Raw genomic sequence first — 27,995 nt, forward strand, 5'->3', positions numbered from 1 at the left:
TTACCCCCGAGGCCATCACTGTGATTTTCACTCCTGTCTGCTCCATTCCTCACTTTCCAAGCTATTTATTAGCTGCATGGCGGGCGCAGGTCTATTCTCACCCTGGAATTGGATTCATCAGCTCTGACTCTGTCTCTTGTGATCATGGGCCCCCCGGATCAGCTCCAGTTGTCTTGGGGTTGGACTGATGCTCGGACTGGGGTCTGGGGTTCCATGCGGTGCTGCAGGAGCTCCCATTTCTTGGTCTTTGTTTTCTGGCTGGTTGTCAGGCTCTTTTGCAGTGTTTCTGGTCCTGTGTGTTTATCTGCGCTGCGGCAGGGCCGTGTCTGTTGCAGGTGCACCTGCCAGCACTCCATGGCGATGCTCTGGCGTGTGGTTCTGGGCTCCCGCAGGCTGACCAGTCGTGGTCCTCCACCAGCCTGCTCTCTACCCCCAGGAGAGGGTGGGGATGCCAGCAAGCCCAGGGCGCCCCCACAAAGTCCCCAGGGTCATATTTGCCTCCCAAACCCAACGTACTGTCCCTTGGCCAAGCTGGGCAGGCCCACCCTGCGAGCACTGGCCAGGCCTCCATCCTGGCCCCTCGGTCTCTGTGGAGCTCATAACTTGCAGGATATGAGTCTCTATTCCAAAGGCTTTTCCATCAAGTGACTTGCAGTGTTGGGAGAACTCTCAGGATGCTGCCGACCTGCCTTCGTCTCACGGACACTGTGGAAGGTAAGGGAGCGAAGGGGTCAGGAGCCTTCAGAATCTCCTAATTGTCCTCTGTCCCCGATCCCCTCTCAGTTCAGACAGAATGCTGTCTCTCCATCTTCCTTTTTTGATTTGACCTCTTGAGACATCTGCCCTGTAGGTTTCATGAGGAGCCAGGGGAGGGACTTGTGGGCCTATGTCCCACAGGGCAGACCTGGGGGAGGAGGGGTGTTTTCCTGGCACTTGGGTCACCTGCAGAAGCCAAGTGGACATCCATGGAGCTTCATTGTGCCAGGTTTGCTGAGGGCTGAAGGCTACTGTTTTCAGCTCCTCACGTTATCCTGTGTGACAGGCATTCCTACTAAACACCACGGACTGGTGAGTGGACTGAGCACAGAGGTTTGAACCCAGAGTCCTGGTCTAGAGCCTATGCTTTCTGCCTGACGCTGCCTCTGTGAGGAAGGGCGGGAGGGGACCTGGGGCCATGGGGACAAAGTACCGTGGTGGTGATAATGATAGCCCCACAACATGTGAACAGGCGCTGGGACACAAGAGCTGAAGACATTCTTTACAGAATCACTATGGGAACCATTCTTACATCCAGCTCAAATCCAGGACTTCTCTCCCATTGCATTTGCTGCTGCTGTAACACAGTGGGTCTTTGTAGAAATTGCTTCCTATTCTGTGCCAGGAACTGCCCCTGGTGCTTCATGTCTGTGTTGCTCACCTTCCTATTGACCCCAGGAAAGCTCTGACCCTCTGTTATGAGGAAAGGGGGTCAGAGAGAAAGGGAGTGACCCACTGAGTCAGCCAGCTGGTGGGGGCCCCCGGGCTGTGCGGTTTGAGGACGCTGCCTTGCCCAGGGTGATGTCACCGAGCTCCTAAGGCTGAGATGTGAATACTTCTCTGCTTTGCCTGTGACCGGCCTTCACCAGGAATGAACTTAGAAAAGGCGTCAAAACATGTCAGTTCAGTCAGTTCAGTTCAGTTGCTCAGTTGTGTCTGACTCTTTGTGACCCCATGGACTACAGCACGCCAGGCTTGCCTGTCCATCACCAATTCCCGGAGCTTGCTCAAACTCATGTTCATTGAGTCGGTGATGCCATCCAACCATTCCGTCCTCTCTCTCCCCTTCTCCTCCTGCCTTCAATCTTTCCCAGCATCAGGGTCTTTTCCAATGAGTTGAGTCTTCATATCAGGTAGCCAAAGTATTGGAGTTTCAGCTTCAGCATCAGTTCTTCCAATGAATATTCAGGACTGATTTCCTTTAGGATTGACTGATTTGATCTTCTTGTGGACCAAGACTCCTGAAAGTCTTCTCTAAACAGGTCCGGATTTCTGTTCGGGGGTAATTGTTGAGGGGGTAATTGTTGAGGTCATGGTATATAAAAGAAGTGATCTGGAGACAGGAATCTTGGGGAAAGACATTTACTTAGTATCCAACTGTTAGTCTCCCAGAAAAAATGACAGAAATACATGAAAACTTTGTTGCTCATTAGTTGACATTTAACCCAATATATTCTCTCCTAAAACAGAAAACATAAAATCTCCTTAGTGAATGTTGTGGGCAGCTGGGTGACCATAACAGAACACCACAGAGGAGGCAGGGGTGGGGCTTACAGCAGATAAACAGATTTTCTCAAAGTTCCTGTTGAGTTCCAGTGAGAGCCCGATCCCTGGCTTGCAGACAGCTGCCTTCCAGCTGAGTGGCCACACAGCCTGTCCTTGGTGCATGTGGGGAGGCCGTGCTCTCTTGCTCTTCCCTCCTGTAGAGGCCACCAACTCTACAAGGTTAGGGCCTTCCTCTGTGACTTATCTGAACTCAGTTACCTCCTGAAAGCCCTGTCTCTAGGAGCAGTCACAGTAGGGGTTAGAACTTCAATACAAGAATTTGGGCAGGACACACTTCATTCTGTAGCAACAAGCAAGTTGTTTTTTCCCTAAATATCATCTCTCCCTTTTATGTCTTTTTGCTGTGTTTATATTTCATGCAAATCTGGATTATAAAATCAGTAGGAAGAATCTGTGTCTAAATGTCTGACCTGCAGACCACCCAGCTTATTAATCAGTCTTTCATTGCCAAGTGATATTTCCTTTAATTTTTAATTGGAGGATAATTACTTTACAATACTATGATGATTTCTGCCATACATCAACATGAATGAGCCATAGGTAAATGTATGTTCCCTCCCTCTTGAACCTCCCACCCACCTCCCAGCCCTCTAGGTTGTCACAGAACACTGGCTGCCAAGTAATATTTCTGATGCAAGGTAGTGGGAGTGATGATTGGCATGTTCAGATTATTTATTTATTTTTAAGTGTTTTTGGATGTGTTCCATTTTTAAAGTCTTTATTGGATTTGTTACAATATTGTTCCTGTTTTATGTTTTGATTTCTTGGCTGTGAGGCATGTGGGATCTTATTAATAGCTCCCTGACCAGGGTTCAAATTCACAACCCCTGCATTGGAACATGGAATCTTAACCACTGGACCGCCAGGTTCCCTGTCCAGATTATTTAAATATTTCAGTATTTTATTCGAGTTTTATTTTATTCAACTTTCAGTATTTTACATGTTAGCTGAAAACCACATAGGATTAATTTTTACAAGGTGGCTGTTTAAATTTTCGTTTTATCTCATCAGGTAATCATCCTGTATTTTTTGTAGAAAAGAAAGGATAAGGTGCCCTGTGTGGTTTTAGGGATGAGACACATCTAATGTTCTCATTTAGTTACAGAAAGCTAGAGATAACTACTGCTTTAAACAGTTGGGTTCTCAGCAAATGGACTTAAAAATTAAAAAATAGTATTTGCCATTTTTTCCCTATCAGTCTCAGGTCCTTTGATATAACCTGCTCTTGGGGAAAAACATCAGACAAGTATTCAAAACCCGCTCTGTGTGATCAGAAGGGGAAATCTATCTTTTCTGAAATGTGCTGAATTCAGAAAGTTAATTAGAAAGGAGACATTGTCACATGGTATTCTACACTTATTATATTTAGCTTTTCCAGTGAAATAAGATACCTCCTTCTTCAGCTATCTTGGTATTTTCCATCTTCCAGCCATACAGGATCACTGTTCCTTTCACATTCAGGTGAGCAGGCTTCTGCCATAAGACCCCAGATTTGGGGAGCCTTGTGTGCTCTGTCCCCATCTTCAATCACCAAGGATTGCTGTAGTCCTAGAGGTTTTCCTGGTTACCCCGCTTCCAGTTTCTTATTGCACTGAATGCTTACGCTCCCTGAACCCTGGGCCTCCCACAACAGCCTGTACCCCACCACTTGCCCTAGGCCAGGTACCAATTTCTTCCCTGAAGCATCTCAGGCCCAGGTTGTGACAGCAGCTCACAGAGTCCCTGCCATACTGCCTGGCAGTCCTGACACTCTCCCTGGTCCCAGTGATCATCACATTGCCAAACCAGTTGTCATCTGGATGGATGGATGGATTGATGGATGGATGGATTTTTGGATGGATGGAAGGTGGATTGTTGGATGGATGGATTGTTGGGTGGGTGGATGGATGAATTGTTGGATGGATGGCTGAAAGGATGGATTGATGGATGGATGAAAGGATGGATGAGTGGATATGAAGTGTGGTATCACATTGGTGGGGAATCACCAGATGAAAGAGCTGAGCTTAAAGGTCCTGCTGCTGCTATTAGGAAGATGAGTTAAAACTGTTACTGTATGAACAATTACCAAGATTATTATGAGAAGAAGCAAGGTGTAGGGCAGAAACCAGCAAACCCCTTTCCTGTCCACTTAAAACATATCTGTATAGATGAATATGTGTAGACACATAATCATCAATGTTTTGTGGAAGGAGCCAAAAGACAGTGTTCATGATGGGAGTTTTAGAGAGCGGGATTAGAATACAGATAATACAGGAGACCTTGCCTTTTCATTTAGTATTTTTCTGTGAAGTTTGAGTTCTCTAACCATGCTACTCATATTTTTCTTTTAAAACTTCAGAAAGTTTTTTTAGTGGCAAGATTATGGACTACTTAGAGGGTTTTTTATTTGCAGTACTTGCCTCTAATAACAGTTGCTATAAAAATTTTACATAAAGGCGTTTTGTTTAGCAAAATTCAAGAAAAGCAGTGTTCATCTTTAGGGACTTACTTGGAGCACTAAAAGGTCTTGATTCAGCAAATAAAGTTTAGATGCTATTCAGTATTTCCTATTTGATAAGCCAGAAAAACCTTTACCTATGTCCCTAAGATTTTCAGCAACAAAAATCTCAGATAATCAGAGCACTTTGTTTCCCTGCTTTCCTATAATATTACTATAATTTACAGTGTAACAGATTGACAGACAAATTCTTAGTAGTAAATGGGCAAAGTGTTAACAACTGTATATAAAGTTTTATATCTGAGTTGGGCTCTGGGTGTTGCCCTGAACTCAGTGGCGGCATAGGTGTCAGTTGAACTACAGAGCCCTGGGGATCCCTGTGGAAGGAGGACTTTTGAAGCCCTGGGATCTTTGCTTAACTTTGTGTGTGGTGTTTAAACTGTAAACCTGGGTCTGTTTTCCCTGGGTTTTTCCATTTTGACATTTGCTCATATGTGTCATCTTCATTCTCACACTGCAGATATCTGGTATTATTCAGGGATTGCTAGAGGCTTCTTCTTCAATAAGAAAAGTGGAAAGACAAAAATAACTATTTCTGTGAAAACTGAAGAAAGCCATTTTATGACCAAGAAATACATTTGATTACCAACACAAAAAAGAATTATGAAATTCTTTATGATGAACATTTCATCTGTAATTTCATCTTAGAATTTGAGATGGAAAGTCTGCATTCACACTTTTTAAAGTAGAGTGATCCTGGCTTAGGGAGCAGCAGGTCCTAATTTTATTTTTGGTATGTGGGATCTTAGTTCCCCAACCAGGGTTCGAACCCTCACCCACTGCAGTGGAAGCAGAGTCTTAACTACTGGACCTCAAGAGAAGTCCCTTATTATTTTTTTTTTTCTAGTGTTTCAACAGACCTACACAGTTCACTTACACCAAAGACAAGTAGGAATATATTCTACAGGAAGTTGATTAAGTCCATGAACAGGCAGACTACTTCATATTACATTTTCAAATGGATGAGGAGTTAATGAAGATCTTTCACCATAGCTTCGGAATGGGCGTATTTATAACCCTATCCTGCCAAAAATAATTACTTCCCATTTTTTTCCTGCCAACCTTTTCAACACCTTTCACAGAAAATGGGAAAAGGGAGCTGGTGCAAATAGGGGCATTTCCTACAAGAAGGAAGGTAGGTTTTGGAATCTGAGTGGTGTGTACACCTTGTCTGTTCTGGAACATTCTGTCTTGGAATGTTCCCTGTTTTTATGTTGATTTATTTCACATCTCATTTATTCTCTAAGCCAGTTGCACAACATTCCTTTCCAAATACCACAGTTATTAAAGACTGGAGTGGCTCCTTATGGTACACATGGTTGTCTGCTGAGGATCCCCAGTGTGGTTCTGGAGCTGAGCTCATGACCCAGTGGGCCTGATCCTGGGTTCTCTGGGGAAGGAGCAGACCAGTCTGAGCAGCCTTGGGGGTGGAGGTGCTTCTGTTTAGAGCCCTCTTGCTCCTACTTCACCCTGAACCTCCAAGAGTCTCCTCAACCCTCCTGGTCCCCTCCCCAGGGGCTGTCTCATCTTGCCCCCTCCATGCCCCTGCTCCAGGGATAGGAGCCCTTGGCACTGGCTCTTTCCTTCTCTGCCCTCAGGGTAGCCTCTAAAAAGAAGGCAGAGAGAGTCCATTTTTAATGTTATTATTGTCCCTCATTTTTAATTTGTATTTGTGTACAGTTATTTCAGTTTTTCAGAGTTGTATTATGTGTTCCGAACACATATTACTATTTGTTTTTCAGCTCATGCATGGAAATGCTTCATGTTTCTCAGGGATGGTTCCAACTAAAACCGGTCTTTGACTTTAGAGTCTCAGAGTATTTTCAGATGAACTCTGGGCATTCCTAAATTAAGAAAACATGTCTAAATGAAAATAGGTTTAAAAAGAAATTAAAATTAATAACATGAGAAATAATTTTAAAAAGGTAAATGAGCTACCATTGTCAGAAACCATTGTGAATCACCAAAAACAACATACAAAGCAAAAGGGGTGGGTAGGGGCAGGGCTCACTGCATGGAGGACAGAGAGGAGGGAAATTTTATGTTTTGCATATAAATGACAATTTAGAAAGTATGGCTTTCTCAGCTTGGTAATCGAGTTGAAGAAATTGGAGAATATGAATCAGGGTATCCTTCAGAAAAAAATGATATCCGTGTACAACCTGGATCAAATTTCATATACATTTGTCTTTTGTGGCAAAGTATAATAATGTTATGGACACAAATTTTGGATTAAATGCAGCCACGAAATTAAGAGATGCTTGTTCCTTGGAAGAACACCTAGGATAAACCTAGACAGTGTATTAAAAAGCAGAGACCACTTTGCCAACAAAGGAGGTGTAACCAGTCAATCCTAAAGGAAATCAACCCTGAATATTCACTGGAAGGACTGATGCTGACACTGAAGCTCCAGTACTTTGGCCACCTGATGCAAACAGCTGATTCACTGGAAAAGACCCTGATGCTGGGAAAGATTGAAGTCATGAGGAGAAAGGGGCAACAGAGGATGAGATGTTTGGATGGCATCATCACTCAATGGACTTGAGTTTGAGCAAACTCCGCGAGATAGCAAAGGACAGAGAAGCTTGGCTTGTTGCAGTCCATGGGGTCGAAGAGTTGGACACAACTGAGCAACTGAACAATAGAATCATAACATTTGGTGAAAGACAATTTTGCTTCTTCCCAATCTTCAAAATTTTTCTTTCTTTTTATTCCACTGGCTGTGACCTCAAATAAAATGATGAACAGACATGGTTATGGATAGTTTTCTTTATTTCTCACCTCAGAGGAGACACTTTAAATATTTCACAATAAAGTGTGATGTCTAATGCAGACTGTTTGTAGTGACTGTTTAAGTTTCTATTTCAAGACTGCTAAGGTTTGTGTTTGGTCAGTTTTTTTTTTTTTTAATCATGACTAGATATTGACTTTTCTCTTATGATTTCTTGCTGTCTTTTGAGATGACCATATGAGAGATCTCCTTTATTCTGTTAGTATACTGAATTACCTGGATTTGAGTTCTCATGTTGAATCTCATGATTTTGTGTCTTTTTAATTCAGGGGTTTTGATTATTTATTTATGAGGGAGAATGGGCTTTCATCTTGATTTTTCAAAATGTCCACGTCAGATTTTTATGTTAAGTTTATGCTTTCTTCATAAAACACAATGGGAATAGTCCCCCATTTTCTTTTTTGAAAGTATTATCATTTATATTATTTCTGTTTTAAAGTTCAGTAGAATTCACTAGTGAAGGCACCCAGATCTGGGGTTTCCTTCGAGGGGAAGTTTCGAATCAGATTCATCGGCTCCCAGAACCAGTCAAACTCTTCTGTGCTTTTGTATCAGTTTTGATTGGTTGTGCTTTTCTAGGAATTTCCCCCTTCCATCTGTATTCAAAGGTCTTGGCAAACGTAGCAGAAATATTCTCGTTACCCTTTTCCTGTCTGCAGGGATGTACCCTGCTGTTGTTCACACCTTTGGGAGAGAACAGTGAGCTGGTTCAGGGAGAGAGTGGGGGCTGATGGAGGTCACTGCCAGGGCGGGGTACTGCTCGGACCATACTGACCACAGCCCCCACCTCACCCCCAGTCAGGCTTCCCCCATGGCCTCTCCCTGGAAAAACCCAGCAGGAAACCTTCTAACAAAAGAGAAACAGAGCTCCCAAAGACCCCACTCCAACATGAGGGGTCTGGAGCTGAGACATCACAGCTCCCACCTCGGGCTTCTCAGTGTCCTTAGGACCCCACCCCACCTGGAGGAGAATCTGTCTCCCCACTCTTCTTCTTGTTCCTGGGGCGAACTGAAAGTGTTTGGGCCCAGGCTCTTATCAAAATATCCCTTCTTCTGTTTCGAGAATCCATATGAACAACTGTGTTATAATTTACATTATCACTGTCCATTAGGGTTTTTAAATAAATATTACAAAATGTGCTCTCGCTGTTACTCACTTCAGTCTCCCCCTCCCGTGGATCCTTGTTTGATTGCGTTCTTCGGAGTGAGTGGTGGGAGTGTTTTCACAGCGGCCCTCAGGAGGCACACCCCCCAGCCTGCACACCCTGTAATCAGCTCCTTTGTGCTGATATGACAATACTTGGCCTGGCAGAGAACTCTCAGGGAAGAGTCCCATCTTTTCTCTCAGTTCAGTTCAGTCGCTCAGTCGTGTCCAACTCTTTGTGACCCCATGAATCACAGCACGCCAGGCCTCCCTGTCCATCACCAACTCCCGGAGTTCACTCAAACTCATGTCCACAGAGTCGGTGATGCCATCCAGCCATCTCATTCTGTCGTCCCTTCTCCTCCCACCCCCAACCTTTCCCAGCATCAGAGTCTTTTCCAGTGAGTCAACTCGTTGCATGAGGTGGCCAAAGTATTGCAGTTTCAGCTTTAGCATCAGTCCTTCCAGTGAACACCCAGGACTGATCTCCTTTAGAATGGACTGGTTGGATCTCCTTGCAGTCCAAGGGACTCTCAAGAGTCTTCTCCAGCACCACAGTTCAAAAGCATCAATTCTTCGGCGATCAGCCTTCTTCACAGTCCAACTCTCACATCCATACATGACCACGGGAAAAACCATAGCCTTGACTAGATGGACCTTGTTGGCAAAGTAATGTCTCTGCTTTTTAATATGCTATCTAGGTTGGTCATAACTTTCCTTCCAAGGAGTAAGTGTCTTTTAATTTCATGGCTGCAATCAGCATCTGCAGTGATCTTTTCTCTAGTCAGTAACCATTATCTACTAGTTCCCAAGACTGTGATGATGAGCTGATTGTTTCTAGAAAGAACTTGTTGTTTCTGTCTGTGTGGTTTCATGCTTATATGATTTCTGTCTCTTCTTGAAATTCAGAAAATCTGCCAGCACGTATCTAAAGTCTGCCTTTTCAGAACACTTTCAAGCAGAAAACCCGAATTGCTTCTCCTTTGATGTTTACTTCTGTCACTTTTTTCCTCCCCAAACTTGTAAATTATTTAAAATATAAATCATTTACTTGTTGTGCCTCCTGCTTCTACCCTTCATAACTTGATATTTCATTTGTGATTTTCATTTCGTTAACTTTTTGTTCTGTATTATGTGACATGTCTTTCATTTGAGCCTCCTAAAATAGTAATTTGGTTTTCTGCAGGGAATATTCTCTTTTATGGTGCCTCTACTGAAGTTTTAAATGAAAAAAATCAAGCATTATTCTGTTCTAGAAGTAGTTTGTTGTGCTCTAATAATATCTCCTTATGTGTTCTCATTATGTTTCCATTATATGGACTATTTGTTTCCTCCATTAGTTCTGCCCCATGGTAGCCATCTGTTCTAGAATTCAGCTCTCTCCTGCCTTCAAATCACTGTGCATCTTAGGAGATTTCTTTGGCTGATCATTTTTTTAAAAAAAAACTTTAATATATCCATTTATTTTTTATTTATTTTTGGCTGTGATCTTGCTCCACTACCTGATCTTCAGCAGCATCTCAAGCCTACATTCAAATGGCTACAGACCTCAAAGCCAGGTGGAGGGACTGGTACCTTGGGACTCCTACAGCTACAGGTGTCAGTTGAGGTGCTCTGGAGCTGCTTTTAGCCACAAGTGATATAAAAATGAATTCACAAAAGCTGAAACAGCAAAGTAGTTACTGTCTTAACTGATAAACCCAGAGGTGGACTGCTGTAGAGTTAGCTGGGTTGGTAGCCTGGCATAGTTTTCAAAATATGTGCAGGGAGCTGCCAGTGACAACCTTGTATTTTTAAAGCCCTGCCTCCAACTATATAGTCATTTCCAGTCCCAACCAGTCCTCACTTAACAAGCACCCTTGCTTCCTGCCACCGCTGATCCTAATTCTTGACCACTTATGTAACCTTGTCTTTTTCTGCCTTTGTAAAGCCTCCCTCATTTTGTCGTCTGGGGGAACACAATTCAAGTTTTTCTTGGATCTGTGTCTCCAGGCCTGCGGTGCCAAAAAATCTCCAACAAACACCTCTTTACTTCCAGTAGGTCTCCATTCTGGGAATTTTTGGTTACCATAGGTAACGATACCTCATTGAGTTCCGTTCCTATGAAACAAGGCTCATTCTTCAGCACCCTGTTTTCCCTGGCAGAATGGGTTTAGAATTTGCTCAGTTTCGAGTGAGGATAATCTGCTCTCAGGAAAGTACAGCAGATGGAGGGCATTTTACTTGCTTCAGTAACTAGCTCTCCCTGGGAGTCTGACCCTGAACTCCGGATCTCGGGATTCAGACAGCATTATGGGGACTGCTCCTCCATCTCTTAGGTCTCCTCTGAATTGGCTTGCACCTGAGACAGGTGACTCCCTAGCGAAGGCAAAGCTGGCTGGGCGTACATCACCCATCAGCTTGTTCACTAGGAGGAAAGAGAACCTGTGTGAACCCCTGAAAGGACACTGCTTGGACTCCTGACCAGTCACTGAGCCACGTGCAAGAAGGAGAAGAGGGCCTCCGAGAGGTGGAGGACAGATACAGAAAAAAGGGCAGAAGCAAGCAAATAAACAGCAACGTACTGGCCACTAATAAGACCTTATGTGTTTGTAACATTTTAACTTAATAAGCCTTGATGGTTTTCCTACGTAAAAGACCCTGGGTGATTGTAGGATGCATATCTCTTGAAAGTCCAAGAGGAGGCTTCTGGGCCCAATGGCTACAACACTTGAAAGACGCTGCCTCATTGAGCCCACCTCTCCACTCCCTTTCACCACCCATAGAAGGCTCTGTTGCCACTTAATATATTCTTTCCTGAGGGACACAGTGTTATTAGGTAGTCCTATCACATGATTTAACCAGGATGGATCTTAGTTACACGTGAGTACATACAAGGGGTTTCATTAAAAGCATGGAACTATCCGGATTGCTTTTCCTGCCATCTATGCACTGACACAGCATCTGCCTACCCACCCACTCCAGTTACTGTGTTCACATATTGTGCTCCATCCACTTCCTTCCATTGGAAAAGGCAGAGAGACTGCTTATACATGGCGCCTGCATGCTTTTCATTGCTTTTCTTCCCCAAAAGTCTCTACCTGCTTTTCTTTTTAAGTTGTGTTGGTTTTTGCTGTACAATAATGTGAATCAGTCATAAGTATATGTATCTCCCCTCCATCATGAGCCTTCCTCCCACCCTTCCAATCTCACGCCTGTAGGTGATCACAGAGCACTAAGCTGAACTCCCTGTGCTATACAGCAGCTTCCCGCAGGTATCTGTTTTACCCATGGTGGTGTATATATGTCAGTGCATTTAAATATATATATTACCTACCTGCTTTTTGCACTAGGTTGAAGCCATAAACTTTAAAACCTTCTTCTATTTCTGTAAGAACTTCCGCTGAATGAAGAGGAGAATCTAGTAGATAATAGAGATGATTAGAGCTTCTTAGCAGGCATTTGCTACCAAGGAGATGAAATAAAGCAATCAATTACTTAGAGGCATCTAAAGAGCAGTACGTACTAGGCATTTCTTTGTTCAATGGACTTGAAATCTCAGCTAGCTTAGTTTTTGCCTCAAAATTTTTTTTGGGGGGTCAAGTAATAAAAATACTAAGATCATTAACATAAAGTGTTTGCACATGTTTTTCTTTTTTAACCACTTGTTCTTATTCCTCCACTGGCTGAACAAAAAGTCGTACATATCATATTCACTTGAATTTGATGAATTTACTTACAACTTGAATGTATGCAACTTCTAAGGCATGATATCACAATGAAGTTAAAATCACTGAAAGTATATTTTTCATTTATCTCCCAGTCAAGAAAATCAACATTGAATTTCACTTTTTAAAAGAAAATGATTAGCACCTTGGTAATTTTTTCCAAACTTTTCCTGATTTCTGTGTACATGTGCTTCACTGCAGTAAACCTCTTTCTACATATAGCTTTGACAGCCCTCAAATACCGTTAGCCCTCCATAGCCACAGGTTCTGCATCTGTGGATTTAAACAATTGCAGATCGAAAATATGAGAAAAAAGAAAAATCCATAAAGTGCCAAAAAATCAAAACTTAAATTTGCTGAGTGTTGGCAACTATTTACATAGCAGTTAAGTTGTACTTATAACTGTTTGCCCAGCATTTATATCATATAGATATTAAAATAATCTAATGTTTGCTGACGTGCATGGGTTATATGGAGATGCTATGCCATTTTGTATAAGAGCCTTGAACATCTAAGTATTTTCATATCTAGGGGGTTCTGGCACCAGTTGCCAGAAGCCAGGGGAGGACTGTTTAACATAAAACCCCTGAAGGAAACACAGGCCCTGTGCTAGGTGTTTGGCAAACCTCTTACTCTTAGTCCCCTGAAGCCTGGACTAGTAGTCTCATTTTGTTGATTTGGAAACAGAAGGGAGTGTCAGCAGCTTTCCCTCTAATCTAGGTCCATCTGACTCCTGAACCTTTGTTTTTCAAGGTCCTGGTATCTGTGTTCTCTGTGTGCTCAGCATATGGTTGAAAGCAGTCTCTGGAGGTAGGCTGCCTGCCTTAGTTCAGATCCACAGCTTCAGCTTCCTTGCTACAGGTCCTTGTTACAGTTAACATTCTTCTCTGTGCCTCAATTTCTTCATCTGTGTGAAAAGGTCATAAAAGCATAGGCCTCGCAGGGCTGTTGTGGAGATTAAATGAGGTAATACCTAGTCTACTTAGAAGGTTTGATCCAAGATTACCTTTGTGTGATCATTAGCTGCTGCTGTTTATATTTATTACTGTTAATGTTATTACTACCATCCTCATCACAACAGCCTCCAGAGTCAGCCTGAGGTGGAATGTGGCCTGGGTGACATCTCCCTGCAGTGCTTAAAACATCACCCTAATCCTATTAATTTACGTCTCTATTTTCCAGACACTGTGTAGAGAGGTGTTTTAAGACTTAAAACTGGTTATTTTTTTCACCCATTTTAAGTATGACAATCTGTTATCCGGGTGAAGATGTTGGTGATGGACACTGCTGATTTTCATAGTCACAGGGGTCACTAGACCTGTGGGATTACTGGGTAAATAAAGTGACTACCTGAGCAAGACAAAACACTAAAAAGTACGCCAGCCCAGCTGTTGACAACGGCTTTCCTCTTATTTCGCATTTCTATCATCTTTTGGTAGATTTTTTTAAACTCGAGATACAATTGATCTTTCTGAAGGGACCTTTTTCAGGATTCTCAACTGTAGGAGGTTTCTTTGCACTTGAGTTTAAATTTTAATTTGCAAGGAAACTGAAGCAGATGGACTGTCCCATTGTGAAAGAAAAAAATGAGTGCCTTGATGATACATTTGTTTTTCTTAGCAGGCTGCTGCCATTAAGATTGATGCTTGGGGATATATTGTTAGATCTTGTGTGGAACAGAAAGTTATTACTCATAGTTTACCAGATTTTAGCATACTTGCATCACAACATAGAATATCATTTTACATTTAGTATTGCTTTTCCAGCACCATTATCAGATTGCATTTTCATAGTAAATTACAACAAAATTTTATGCTACCAACATTTAATGAAATTTTAATAAGGTTGTGTTTTGATGTTATTATTCAAATAATGTGTTCTGAATTGCTTTCCTTTTAATATATTTGCATTAAAGAGGAAGTCAACTTGATTTGGTTCTTTGAACAGTTTACCCACTTTCTGGTAGCTTTAAGACAAAGAGGGAAATTAAGTTTCGCCTTTGCAAGTCAGTAAATAGAAAAGGAACACATTTGCTAGAATCTGTGGATGTAATGGCAGCAGATTACAGATGGTTTGAGTTAATGAAATGACTCACGTTGGCTACTAAAGAGGCACAATTAACAATATAAAGTAGACATTTCACAGATTATGAGGGATGATAACCTGAAGTTCTTGCTTTCTCGTTGATCTCTAAGGCTAGAGACTCACATGTTAGCAATTCTTGATCAGAGATGCCCCAAATTAAATGGTAGTCTCTTGAGACCAACTTCTCTGTTGGGAGCATTCTCTTAGCCATTTCTGCCAAATTTGTGGTTGTGAGCCCAAGGCACATGCTTTCCATGAGCACGTGCTTCCAAGAGACAAAACTCCCAGGACCAAGCAAAAACCCTCCACTTATCATGCTTTCTGGGGTGACTGTGCCATACCTGTCCGGCTGACAGAGTTGATTACACAGAGTATCAATGCAGAAAGGTGAAGAGACAGGGAGAGCCCTGCTTGCGAGGCTGTGTTTACCATTGTTTCTAAACAGACTCGGGCTTTAGAGAAAGTAACTGGTGGAAAAGGGGGAGAAGGAGCTGGCGAAGGCAACCTACGAGTCCTTCTGCTGCTGCTGCTAAGTCACTTCAGTCGTGTCCGACTCTGTGTGACCCCATAGACGGAAGCCCACCAGGCTCCCCCGTCCCTGGGATTCTCCAGGCAAGAACACTGGAGTGGGTTGCCATTTCCTTCTCCAATGTGTGAAAGTGGAAAGTGAAAAGTGAAAGTGAAGTCGCTCAGTCGTGTCCGACCCTTAGCGACCCCACAGACTGCAGCCTACCAGGCTCCTCCATCCATGGGATTTTCTAGGCAATAGTACTGGAGTGGCTTGCCATTGCCTTCTCCGTACGAGTCCTTGGGGTCTTTTAATTCTCTTTACGCCCAGTTTTGTGTGGAAAGAAATTGCTCTTACTTCTTTCCACGCTCTTCGCCGTATTTTTCTCCCACGTTCATTCTGGGAGTTTCCTTCACCTACAAACAGCCCTGATTTCAGAGCTCTCGACTCTCAAGTTTCTCCAGCCCTGGCCTGGGTGCGATCCTGAGCCAAGCCGCACACTCTCTCAGGAGCTCTGCTTCCTGTTCGCCATCTGCAGGGTTTGGTAATAAGGACGACACTTAGTCATAATAAAACCCGCAAGGCTGCAAGGAGTACCGGCTTCTTACCACCGCCGTCCGCGGCCGCTGGCCAGACAGGAGCGACCCCTAGACCCGGCGCGGCCTCGATGACGCAACGCGCAGCCTCCGTGACGCAAGCGCGCAGCTACTGTGACACAACCGCTTCTTCTTCGGGCCCGCCCACGGCCGCACGGACTAACGGCTAACCGACCCTCAGTCCCTGTCACCGCCGCCAGTTACGGGGAGTCCGCGTTGTTGGGGTCCCGCCGCCGCGACATGTCGCAGAAGCAGAAGAGCCGGGGCCGCCCCAGCTCCCAGATCGAGCGGGAGCCGGGTGGCGGCGGCGAGGAGGCCCCGAGCACGTCCCGCGGGCCGGGCGGCGCCGCGTCGCAGCGGCGGGCCCAGGCCTCCCCCGCGGCGGGGCCGCGCTCGCAGAAGCAGCTGGAGCTGAAGGTGGCGGAGCTGGTGCAGTTCTTGTTGATCAAGGACCAGAGGAAGATCCCAATCCGCCGCACCGACATCCTCCGGCACGTGGTCGGCGACTACAAGGACGTGCTCCCAGAGCTGCTGCGGCGGGCGGCCGAGCGCCTGGAGTACGTGTTCGGGTACCGGCTGGTGGAGCTGGAGCCGCGCAGCAACACCTACATTCTGGTCAACACGCTGGAACCGGTGGAAGAGGACGCGGAGGTGCGCGGCGACCAGGGCACGCCCACCACTGGGCTGCTCATGATCGTGCTGGGGCTCATCTTCATGAAGGGCAATAGCGTCAAGGAGACCGAGGTCTGGGACTTCCTGCGGCGCCTCGGGGTACACCCCACCAAGAAGCACCTCATCTTCGGGGACCCCAAGAAGCTCATCACCGAGGACTTCGTGCGGCAGCGATACCTGGATTACCGGCGCATCCCGCACACGGACCCCGTGGACTACGAGCTCCAGTGGGGCCCACGCACCAACCTGGAGACCAGCAAGATGAAGGTGCTCAAGTTCGTGGCTAAAGTCCACAACCAGGACCCCAAGGACTGGCCGGCGCAGTACTGCGAGGCTTTGGCGGACGAGGAGGCCAGGGCCAGACCCCAGACCTCGGGCCCGAGTCCAGCCACTGGCCTTGCCCCAACCGCTTCTCCTGTCTCTTGAAATCTGAGACACACCCCAGGGCGCGCTCCCTCCCCGGGGGAAGGGCTGGAGGTGGGAGGGAGCATCTTGCTTGTTTAAATGCTGGTAGTTCCAGGACGTATTTGCAAACTTTTTTCCTTGTAATGTTGTAAGTCATTTTAATTCTAAAATTTCATTTAGAGGGTTACTTGTTTTGATTTGCTCCAGTGTCTGTGTTTTTTGGTGTAAAGATCTTGTTAGCTTTATAAAGCGAATTGGAAAACTTCCTACCCTGATCAGGAACTGCCAAGGAAATATAAGCGAACTGGGCCTTGTCCGACCTTTGAACTTCCCCAATCTGTAAAGGAAAAGTCTTTGTAAATTGAAAACGAAAATGTAATTGCCTGTATCCCCTTTTACCTTAACGCAGCTATTTAAAAAATCTGTTTTCTATGCATATAAGCATTTTGAGTCATTCTAAGCAATGTGCGTATTGTAGTTTTCCAAATAATTTTTTACATTGATAATTACTATGCTGTGTGGCTGACCATTTTGTTCAATTTTTTTTTGCTACTATCGTTATAATAAATACTGTATTTTTGAAGCAATTTAGCATTATGCATTTATTTTAACCCTAAGTCATGAGAAATTTCATGACTGAAAACCTGCATCGTAAGGAAAAAAGAAAATTTTTGCTACGTATCATTGAGGTAAATAGTGTTTTGTTGAAGTTGCTTTACTTTTATACGTGTGACATACTGGATCATGATGTAAAATATATTTCTATGGGTCATGGAAAAGTTGATAAGTCTTAGCGATTAAACATGCCTGTTTGGGAATCAGACTACCTCGGTTCAGAGTCTGCCTAACTTACAAATTTAAGAAGATTAAGTTGTACACAGACCTTTCCTCACCTATAAAAGGGGTTGATGCTGCCTGTTACTGTGTATGGTAGTGTGATAATTAGGTATGAAAGTTTATGTAGAATTATGGGCACAAATTTGCTTAAATTTGGCTTTTTTCCCTTGGCTTAGGACTTAAAATTTTTTTTAACTTTTTCTTTCATTCGCTTGTAAATCATGACTTTTTCTGGTACGACTCTACTGTGTAGTTTTTGGAAAAACAGCTCACCATGGAGCCCACATAAACAGAGCAGAAAGTAAGATCCACCCAGGCTTGGAGGGGATATCTGCAGCTTAGTGAACAGGATATGGGGTTTTGAGGTTGTCTGACATCTCAGGACAGTACAGAACCCACCTGCCAATGCGGGAGACCCGGGTTCAGTCCCTGGGTTGGGAAAATCCCCTGGAGAAGGGACTGGCAATCCACTCTAGTATTTGTGCCTCGGAAATCGGAATTCTAGCCTGGTGGGCTACAGTCAATGAAGTAGCAAAGAGTCGGACACGGCTTATCAGCTAAACAGCAGCAGCCTGAATGAACCTGAAAGTTAAAGTGCACGTCGCTCAGTCGTGTCCACCTCTATGCAGCACCATGGACCATACAGTCCTTGGAATTCTCCAGGCCAGAATACTGGAGTGGGTAGCTTTTCCCCTTTCTAGGGGATCTTCCCAACCCAGGGATTGAACCCAGGTCTTCAACATTGCTTTTGGATTTTTACCAGCTGAACCACAAGGGAAGCCCAGGAATACTGGAGTGGGTAGCCTATCCCTTCTCCAGGGGAATCTTCCCAACCAGGAATCGAACTGGAATCTCCTGCATTCCAGGTGGATTCTTTACCAACTGAGCTATCAGGGAAGCCCTAAGTGAACCTGAGGCAAAACTCATTTGACCTGCTTTGGTCATGTAACAGGAGAAAGTATTTCTGCTGTGTTAGGACACCAAGATTCTGGAGTTACTTGTAACCTGTCCTAACCTGAATGATTCAGAAGTTGAGGAAGCTAATACTGGGGACATTGGAAAGAAGTGTGATATAATGGAAAACCATTTGGTAAAAACCCTTTTTGTAGTGATTTGAGCAGATCGTACACCTGATGAACCCAATGACTCTGAAGTTAAGAAACAGTACATTGGTAGCAGAAGTGTTGGTGGCTGTGGCTGCATTTAGGAAAACAAACAGGAAAGAGATGAACTCAGAAAATATTTGACTGGTTTGTATCCAGGAATGAACAGAATACAGAAGTATGTTGATATGTAACTGCATCTGAACCCCCAATTGGTAAGTAAAACTGAGAGAAAAGGCTAATTAAATCACATTCTCAGGCAAAAATCAAATCTGTGTTATAGTTGGTACTCTCATTGTTAAAACATCTGAATGGATTCGAATGGTTTAGGATAAAGGTTAGGTAGGAATTGGATGCCCAATGAAAATTTTTAGAAGAACAATATGACTGAGAGAAGAAGAGTTGAAGTGTGGCCTGTCCACCGAAAGCATGAAGGTCAGAGGGGCACAGTCAAATCAGTAAGAGAAGGATGGAGAGGAGCACAAAGGGAGTAAATATGCTTAAAGCAAACCTGAGGTGTGTGTCTAGAAAAGAAGTACAGGTGTACCTGGTGGCATATGGCACCAAATGGAATCAAATTTTTTTCCCCATTATTTTATAATTTTTATTGGGGTAAGTTGATTTACGGTGTTGGTGGGGGGAGGGATAAATTGGAAGATTGAAATCAAATTGTTTTGAAGAGTTGATCTGTCAAAGAAAAGTTTGCCTGAACTTTCAGAGTCTGACTGCTTGAGGCCTAAATAACCCTTAGGTCTTCACTTTTTATGAGCCAGCACCTATAGGAGGTACTGCAAAGTGTAGAATCCCAGAGTGGGATCAAGGTACATAGCACCCCAAATGTCATGACCTTGCCTAAGTTTAAAAAAGGAAAAACAGGAAATTCCCTGGTGGTCCAGTAGTTACGACTCTGAACTTTCACTGCTGAGGGGCCTTGGGTTCAACCCCTAGTTGGGAAACTAAGATCACAGAAGCTGTGAAGCATGTCCAAAAAAAACTACCTCTAGGAGAAGGGAGGAAGTAGAATGGATAAGGGATGAGATAGAATAAAAGCCAGACTTATTTAAAACTCTTATGGATTTGACTTTAAGATTATTTTATAATTGCAAGCAATATAAACTTAGAAAACCATCCCTAACAAAAGAGACGATAACCCAGGTTCCCAGTTGGTAGAAAACCACACACAAGGGAACCACGGTGACTCTAGGACACCATAATTTGGCTACATATCCTGGTAGAATGTTCTCTAAGGATAAAAGGAAACAGAAAAATCTTTGTTTTCAATAATCATGTTTTTGGTGGTAGTATTAGCATTGTTACTTTGAGACTTGTGGGTATCATGAGATTAAATCAGATGGTTAATTATAATGAAAAGTAAGGTTTGGGGTGTGGTTGAAAGGAAGTGGAAATAGAAGGTTGATGTGATTAAATAAAAACCCTGTAGTTGTGAATTTGAATCCAAGATTGCAGTATGAACACATGATATGTTATACCTAACAACTGAAAACGCTTAAAACAGTGACCATTCAAGCAGCAAGAGCACCTTTAGCATGAAAACTGTGTTATCTAAATGTTCAGTTGATAAGTTGTGTCCAGCTCTGCAACCTCATAGACTGCAGCACATCAGTCTTCCCTGTCCTCCACTGTCTCCCAGGGTTGGCTCAAATACATGTCCATTGAGTCAGTGTTGCTATCTAACCATCTCATCCTCTGTCAACTCCTTCTCCTCCTACCCTCAATCTTTCCCAGCATCAGAGTCTTTTCCAGTGAGTCGCCTCTTCTCATCAGGTGGCCAAAGTATTGGATTTTCAGCTTCAGCATCAGTCCTTCCAGTGAATATTCAGGGTTGATTTCCTTTAGGATTGACTGGTTTGATCTCCTGACAGTCCAAGGGACTCTCAAGAGTCTTTTCCTGTACCGCACTTTGAAAGCATCTATTCTTCAGTGCCATTCTCTTTGAAAGGAATCAAGGCTTACTGGTTAAATGTCTGGTTTCAGGACTAGGGCAAGAAATGTATATGATGACCCTGGAACATGATAACTTTCAAAGTAAATTAGTATTGTGTTAACTTGAATTGAGTCTCTCTTGCTAATGACTCCAGTGACTGAAACATATCCAATGTGTTTAAGTTTATCCTTCATAATGATTCAAATACACACACATTCTAAACAAGCAATACCTTTGAAGAAAGCTAGGGACCCAACTAATTTTTTAATTGTGTGAAAAAGATTGTATTTCACTCATTCTTTAATGAAGGAACCAGTAAGATGTCACTACCTGTCTAAAAGAGAATTCACAGAATGTACACACATAGGCAATCAAGAATGCAGAAATGAATTTACAAAAGATGTAAAAGTGGTCAGCATCCATGGAGAGATAATCATTGCATTCCAACAGACAAAATTCAGTTATATTTCTGTTGTCAAAAATCATTGTATTAGCATGAATATTGTACATCTTATGAGTTGTAAAACAAAGACAGCAAACACAGGCAACTCAGAAAGGTGCACTAGACAGGAGCCAGTATTTTTTTTCCCCATTTCAAAGTATTTTACAAGTTTTCATGTACTCTACCCCTTCTTGATCATATTTTTTTGAAGTTTTGTTTCATTAGATTTAAGTGTGGCAAGAGTATTAACTTACCACATAGACCTGAGTTTATTTTGCAAGTCTGGCAACATATCAGCTAATTATTTTGAAGTCTGGAAGATAAATGAAAAGAATCTAACATGTATCCTTTCCCTATATGAACCTATACTTTAAGGCAAACAGTTGATGAGCAAGAGTCTCCTTCTATATCTTGATTTCCCCGAATAGAGTAGAAATGATGGCTTTAGACTAGCACTAATTTGGAAACCCTAATAAATGAATGGACCTAAGCAATCCTGAGATATGGCTGCTAAGGAATGGTGACACAGATGTAGAGAACAGACTTATGGATACAGCGGGTGAAGGAGAAGGTGGGATGAATCGAGAGGGTAGCATTGATACATATACTACCGTGTGTAAAATAGATCGCTAATGGGAAATTGCTGTATAACAGGGAACTCAACCTAATGCTCTGTGATGATCTAGAGGGGTGGGATTTGGGGGAAGAAGGTTCAAGAGGGAGGGGATGTGTGTATACTTATGGCTGATTCACACTGTTGTAGAGCAGAAACCAACACAACATTGTAAAGCAATTACCCTCCAATTAAAAGCAATTACCCTCCAATTAAAAATAAAGTCTTTTAAATGTATGCTAAGATCACAGAGAGATATTATTTACCATCTGTTAGTCTGAATTTGATCAGCCTCTGGATCTATCAATGAAATTACAAAATTTATAGAAGATGGAGAAACATTAAGTGATAGGAGACAAAGTGTAGGCTATAGAAAACTATAGGATTAGTGAACAGGTTTCAAGGAAGAAAAAGCCCATAGTGGGAGGAAAAGCACATTAATTTAAAAATATATAAAATTCAGAGCCACCAGTTTCAGTATGGAGCTCCTTTGTATCTTATGTAACCTGATTCAAACAAAATATGAAGAAAGGTTGAAACAAGTGTGAACTGTAAATATATTAATGCATTATTATCATAGATGTGATGGCAGCATTTTATGTTTTCAAAAAATTTTATTTTAGAAATGTACACTGAAATATTTAAGGATGAAGTCACATGCTGTCTAATATTTGCTACAAAGTAATTTGGAGGGGAGAGAGTATAAATGATAAAACTGATGGTGACTGGATTAATCACCCCTGATGCTGGATGATGGGTATGTGGGTGCGGTTCATTTTACTATTTTCCTTGGTTTTACAAGTGTATGAAATTTTCCATAATAAAAATTAAAAGACATAGACTTTCTAATAAATACACTTCTATCACTTGATTTTCTTTAGTAATTTATATATCACTTGTTACTTTTGAGAGTATGTATCAATAACACTATGTAGAGACCATGGAATGTATAGTATTTTCAAGTTTAGCTTCTAAAATATTTTTATATTTCAAATAAAATCATGGTTGCTGGTTATGGCTTTTCAGACACTACCTTTTCTATTTGATAGAAGGTAATGGAGATCCAACCAGTCCATTCTAAAGGAGATCAATCCTGGGTGTTCATTGGAAGGACTGATGCTAAAGCTGAAACTCCAATACTTTGGCCACCTCATGCGACGAGTTGACTCACTGGAAAAGACTCTGATGCTGGGAAAGGTTGGGGGCGGGAGGAGAAGGGGATGACAGAGAATGAGATGGCTGGATGGCATCGCCGACTCTATGGACATGAGTTTGAGTGAACTCCGGGAGTAGTTGATGGACAGGGAGGCCTGGCGTGCTGTGATTCATGGGGTCGCAGAGAGTCGGACACGACTGAGCGACTGAACTGAACTGAATATGATTTAAAAAATTTTAACAAATACTGCTTTCCTTGGAAACATAAAAATGTTATTCATGCGATTATTTGATGGTCTGAAAGTTTTTTGAAAGCCAAATAATTTTTCCTCTGATCTCTCTCAGTAAATGATCAATTTCTTATCCGGTTTGTTTCCAGATAACCTTTTTCATGCTGCTCTCGGCAGTGTGTGTGATGCTGAATTTGGCTGGTTCAATCCTTTCCTGTCAGAATGCTCAGCTCGTCAACTCCCTGGAAGGCTGTCAGTTGGTGAGTAATGAAAGGCAAGCCGTTTGATAAAGGTCATGGACTTCGATTTTACATGAAAGTGATTTCAAAACTAATTTTACTGTATCCTTGGGTTTATTCTGATGTTTTAGCATTGTCTAAGGAATTCATGATGATTCATTTCTTAAAAATTCTCCCAAATCAATATTCATTCTACTAATAAATCAGTTACTATTAGTGTAGTACTGTTTTAGAGGTCCAGAGTTTTGCCAAGAAAATGCACTGGTCATAGCAAACACCCTCTTCCAACAACACAAGAGAAGACTCTACACATGGAGGTCACCAGATGGTCAGCACCGAAATCAGATTGATTATATTTTTTGCAGCAAAAGAAGGAGAAGTTCTATACAGTCAGCAAAAATAAGACCAAGGGCTGACTGTGGCTCAGATCATGAACTCCTTATGGTCAAATTCAGACTTAAATTGAAGAAAGTGGGGAAGACCACAAGACCATTCAGGTATGACCTAAATCAAATCCCTTATGATTATACAATGGAAGTGAGAAATCAATTTAAGGGACTAGATCTGATAGATAGAGTGCCTGATGACCTGTGGACGGAAGTTCATGACATTGTACAGGAGACAGGGATCAAGACCTTCCCCAAGAAAAAGAAATGCAAAAAAGCAAAATGGCTATCTGAGGAGGCCTTACAAATAGCTGTGATAAGAAGGGAAGCAAAAAGCAAAGGAGAAAAGGAAAGATATAAGCATCTGAATGCAGAGTTCCAAAGAATAGCAAGGAGGGATAAGAAAGCCTTTCTCAGTGATCAATGCAAAGAAATAGAGGAAAACAACAGAATAGGAAAGAAAAGAGATCTCTCCAAGAAAATTAGAGATACCAAGGGAACATTTCATGCAAAGATGGACTCAATAAAGGACAGAAATGGTATGGACCTAACAGAAGCAGAAGATATTAAGAAAAGTTGGCAAGAATACACAGAAGAACTGTAAAAAAAAAAAGATCATCATGACCCAAATAATCACGATGGTGTGATCACTCACCTAGAGCCAGCATCCTGGAATGTGAAGTCAAGTGGGCCTTAGGAAGCATCACTATGAACAAAGCTAGTGGTGCTGATGGAATTCCAGTTGAGCTATTTCAAATCCTAAACGATGATACTGTGAAAGGGCTGCACTCAATATGCCAGCAAATTTGGAAAACTCAGCAGTGGCCACAGGACTGGAAAAGCTCAGTTTTCATTCCACTCCCAGAGAAAGGCAATGCCAAAGAATGCTCAAACTGCTGCACAATTGCACTCACCTCACATGCTAGTAAAGTAATGCTCAAAATTCTCCAAGCCAGGCTTCAGCAGTACGTGAACCGTGAACTTCCAGATGTTCAAGCTGGATTTAGAAAAGGCAAAGGAACCAGAGATCAAATTGCCAACATCCGATGGATCATTGAAAAAGCGAGAGAGTTCAGAAAAACATCTATTTCTGCTTTATTGACTACACCAAAACCTTTGACTGTGTGGATCACAATAAACTGTGGAAAATTCTGAAAGAGATGGGAATACCAGACCAACTGACCTGTCTCTTGAGAAACCTATATTCAGGTCAGGAAGCAGCAGTTAAAACTGTACATGGAACAACAGACTGGTTCCAAATAGGAAAAGGAGTACGTCAAGGCTGTATATTGTCACCCTGCTTATTTAACTTATATGCAGAGTACATTGTGAGGAACGCTGGGCTGGAAGAAGCACAAGCTGGAATCAAGATTGCTGGGAGAAATATCAATAACCTCAGATATTCAGATGACACCACCCTTATGGCAGAAAGCGAAGAAGAACTAAAGAGCCTCTTGATGAAAGCGAAAGAGGAGAGTGAAAAAGCTGTCTTAAAGCTCAACATTCAGAAAACTAAGATCATGACATACGGTCCCATCACTTCATGGGAAATAGTTAGGGAAACAGTGGAAACAGTGGCTGACTTTATTTTTCTGGGCTTCAAAATCACTGCAGATGGTGATTGCAGCCATGAAATTAAAAGACGCTTACTCCTTGGAAGGAAAGTTATGACCAACCTAGACAGCATATTAAAAAGCAGAGACATTACTTTGCCAACAAAGGTCCATCTAGTCAAGGCTATGGTTTTTCCAGTGGTCATGTATGGATGTGAGAGTTGGACTATAAAGAAAGCTGAGCACAGAAGAAATGATGCTTTTGAACTGTGGTGTTGAAGAAGACTTGAGAGTCCCTTGGACTGCGAGGAGGTCCAACCAGTCCAACCTAAAGGAGATCAGTCCTGGGTGTTCATTGGAAGGACTGATGTTGAAGCTGAAACTCTAATACTTTGGCCACCTGATGCGAACACCTGACTCCTTTGAAAAGACCCTGATGCTGGGAAAGATTGAGGATGGGAGGAGAAGGGGACAACAGAGGATGAGTTGGTTGGATAGTATCTCCGACTCAATGGACATGAATTGGTGATGGACAGATAGGCCTGGCATGCTGCGCTTCATGGGGTCCCAAAGAATCAGACACAACTGAGTGACTAAACTGAACTGATGTAGTGATTATATTCTAACATTTGTTGCATTGATTTTTCTCTGCACTAAAGTTTTGAAAATCAATTTTGTAAGTCTGTTCTAAGTGCCGAGATAACATATAAACTTGATAATGAGTGCATCCAAACAATTTAGTTCTCATTTTCCAATTTAAAAAGAGAATTATCTTTTCCGTCCTGGAAAATTGTTGATGGTGTGCTGTAGATCGTGTCTGGGGACTGAATTTTCGTTTATTGAATGAAACCATTATATTTTATCACGACTTGGCTTTTGACTTGGTTGTATTGAAATGTGCATGTGGTATGTGGTACGTGGCTGGGGTATAGATCAACATGTGTCCCGTGACATTCAGTGCAAGTGCCAAGTGACCCCTGATGTGACCCTGACGGCCGAGTATGGGGCACTGGCATTTGTTTCTTTAACTCAGAGCCATGCCTCTTATTTTCTTGGGCTTCAAAATCACTGCAGATGATGACTGCAGCCATGAAATTAAAAGATGTTTGCTCCTTGGAAGAAAAGCTATGACAACCTAGACAGCATATTAAGAAGCAGAGACATCACTTTGCTGACAAAGGTCAGTGTAGTCAAAGCTATGGTTTTTCCAGTAGTCATGTATGGATGTAAGAGTTGGATCATAAAGAAGGCTGAGCCCCAAAAATTAACGCTTTCGAATTGTCTTGGAGAAGACTCTTGAGAGTCCCAACCAGTCAATCCTAAAGGAAATCAACCCCAAATATTAATTGGAAAGACTGACGCTGAAGCTGAAGCTCCAATACTTCGGCCACCTGATGTGAAGAACTGACTCATTGGAAAAGATCCTAATACTAGGAAAGACTGAGGGCAGGAGGAAGAGGATAGCAGAGGATGAGATGGTTGGATGGCATCACTAACTCCATGGATGTAAGTTTGAGCAAACGCCAGGAGATAGTGAAGGACTGGGAAACCTGGCATGCTGCGGTCAGTCCATGGGGTTGCAAAGAGACAGACACAACTGAATGACTGAACAATAACAATGGCCTCACAGCTGCCCATGCACTGGCTGTCATTTCTGAGAGGTCAGGGGCTGTGCTGAACTGCTGCTGCCATTTTTATAACAATGTCCAGTGTTTTTAGTTGTTCTCAGAAGAATAGGGAAGGGCACATCTCTGTCATCTTCTTGGAAGCCAAAATGCGATTGATTTTTGTATCTTTCATATGTTGAAAATTTTTGTTGACTCTAAAAGTTTTCCCAAAATTATCTTTTAGGTGGACAGCCATATAAGCTAGGAAAATAAAAGTGCTTTCCCTTTGTTACAAATATTATAGAGCATATTTTTTCTTAACTTTTTACATTGATTGATATGGATTTGAATCAGTATTTAGTACCTTGTGATGCAACAGAGCTTTTCATTTTTTAACTGAAGAAAAATTGCCTTACAATGTTGTGTTGGTTTCTGCCGTACTGCAGGACAAATCAGCCATAATTATACATGTATCACCTCCTTCTGGAACCTTCCTCTCCTCCCGCATCCCACCCTTCTAGGTAGAACTTTTTTTATTCTTCCAGTTTTATTGAGATATAATTTATATACAACACTGTATCCATGTGTACAGCATATCAATTAAAAAATTTTTATTGGAGTCTAGTTGATTTACAGTGTTGTGTTAATTTCTGCTGTACAGCAAAGTGCATCATTTATATATATACATATATTGACTTTTGTGGCTTCTTTCCCCATACAGCATTATAATTTGAGTTACATCATGAGATGATTATCATAGTAATAGTAAGTTTTATGAACATCCATCGTCTCACATAGATACAAAAATTTTAAAATAGGAAAACACTTTTCGTGGTGGATAACGAATGAGTAAGTTGAAGCCTATGGACACAGAGACTTAGCAAGAATGGAATTTAAAAATCATCCATGGCCAGTCCTCTTATTTTAGAAATGGGTGAAGAGTGAAAGTCTGTATCAATCAGATAGTTTATATAAACCAGAATCCCAGAAGTCCTTACTTTTACATCCTATCTGTTGGATCTGAAAAAAATCTCTTCTCAAACCCATGTTAAAATGGATACAGAAACTTGTTTTTTATTTAATGCACAATGAACACCTATAGAAATGTCACCCCAAAATGCTTTTATTTCAGAACAGAAATGGAAGAGTTAGGATTCA

At 42.3% G+C, this 27,995-nt stretch overlaps 2 protein-coding genes across 2 annotated transcripts in view; both read left to right on the forward strand.

The window, feature by feature from the left end:
* Positions 1-27,995, forward strand: part of ENTREP2 (endosomal transmembrane epsin interactor 2) — a 128,571-nt gene that overhangs the window by 41,967 nt on the left and 58,609 nt on the right. Inside the window, exon 2 of the mRNA XM_088829568.1 lies at positions 23,202-23,312. Coding sequence (XP_088685694.1) covers positions 23,214-23,312 — 99 coding nt within the window. The 5' untranslated portion in view covers positions 23,202-23,213. The remainder of the gene's footprint in view (positions 1-23,201; positions 23,313-27,995) is intronic.
* On the forward strand, positions 15,222-17,318 carry NSMCE3 (NSE3 component of SMC5/6 complex). The gene has a single exon (XM_055417988.2). The coding sequence runs from the start codon at positions 15,891-15,893 to the stop codon at positions 16,746-16,748; it is 858 nt and encodes a 285-aa protein (XP_055273963.1). The 5' UTR covers positions 15,222-15,890; the 3' UTR covers positions 16,749-17,318.

The sequence above is a fragment of the Moschus berezovskii genome, chromosome 21 (assembly GCF_049115385.1).
Source record: "Moschus berezovskii isolate FMDL1 chromosome 21, NW_MosBer_1.0, whole genome shotgun sequence".
Classification (NCBI taxonomy): domain Eukaryota; kingdom Metazoa; phylum Chordata; class Mammalia; order Artiodactyla; family Moschidae; genus Moschus; species Moschus berezovskii.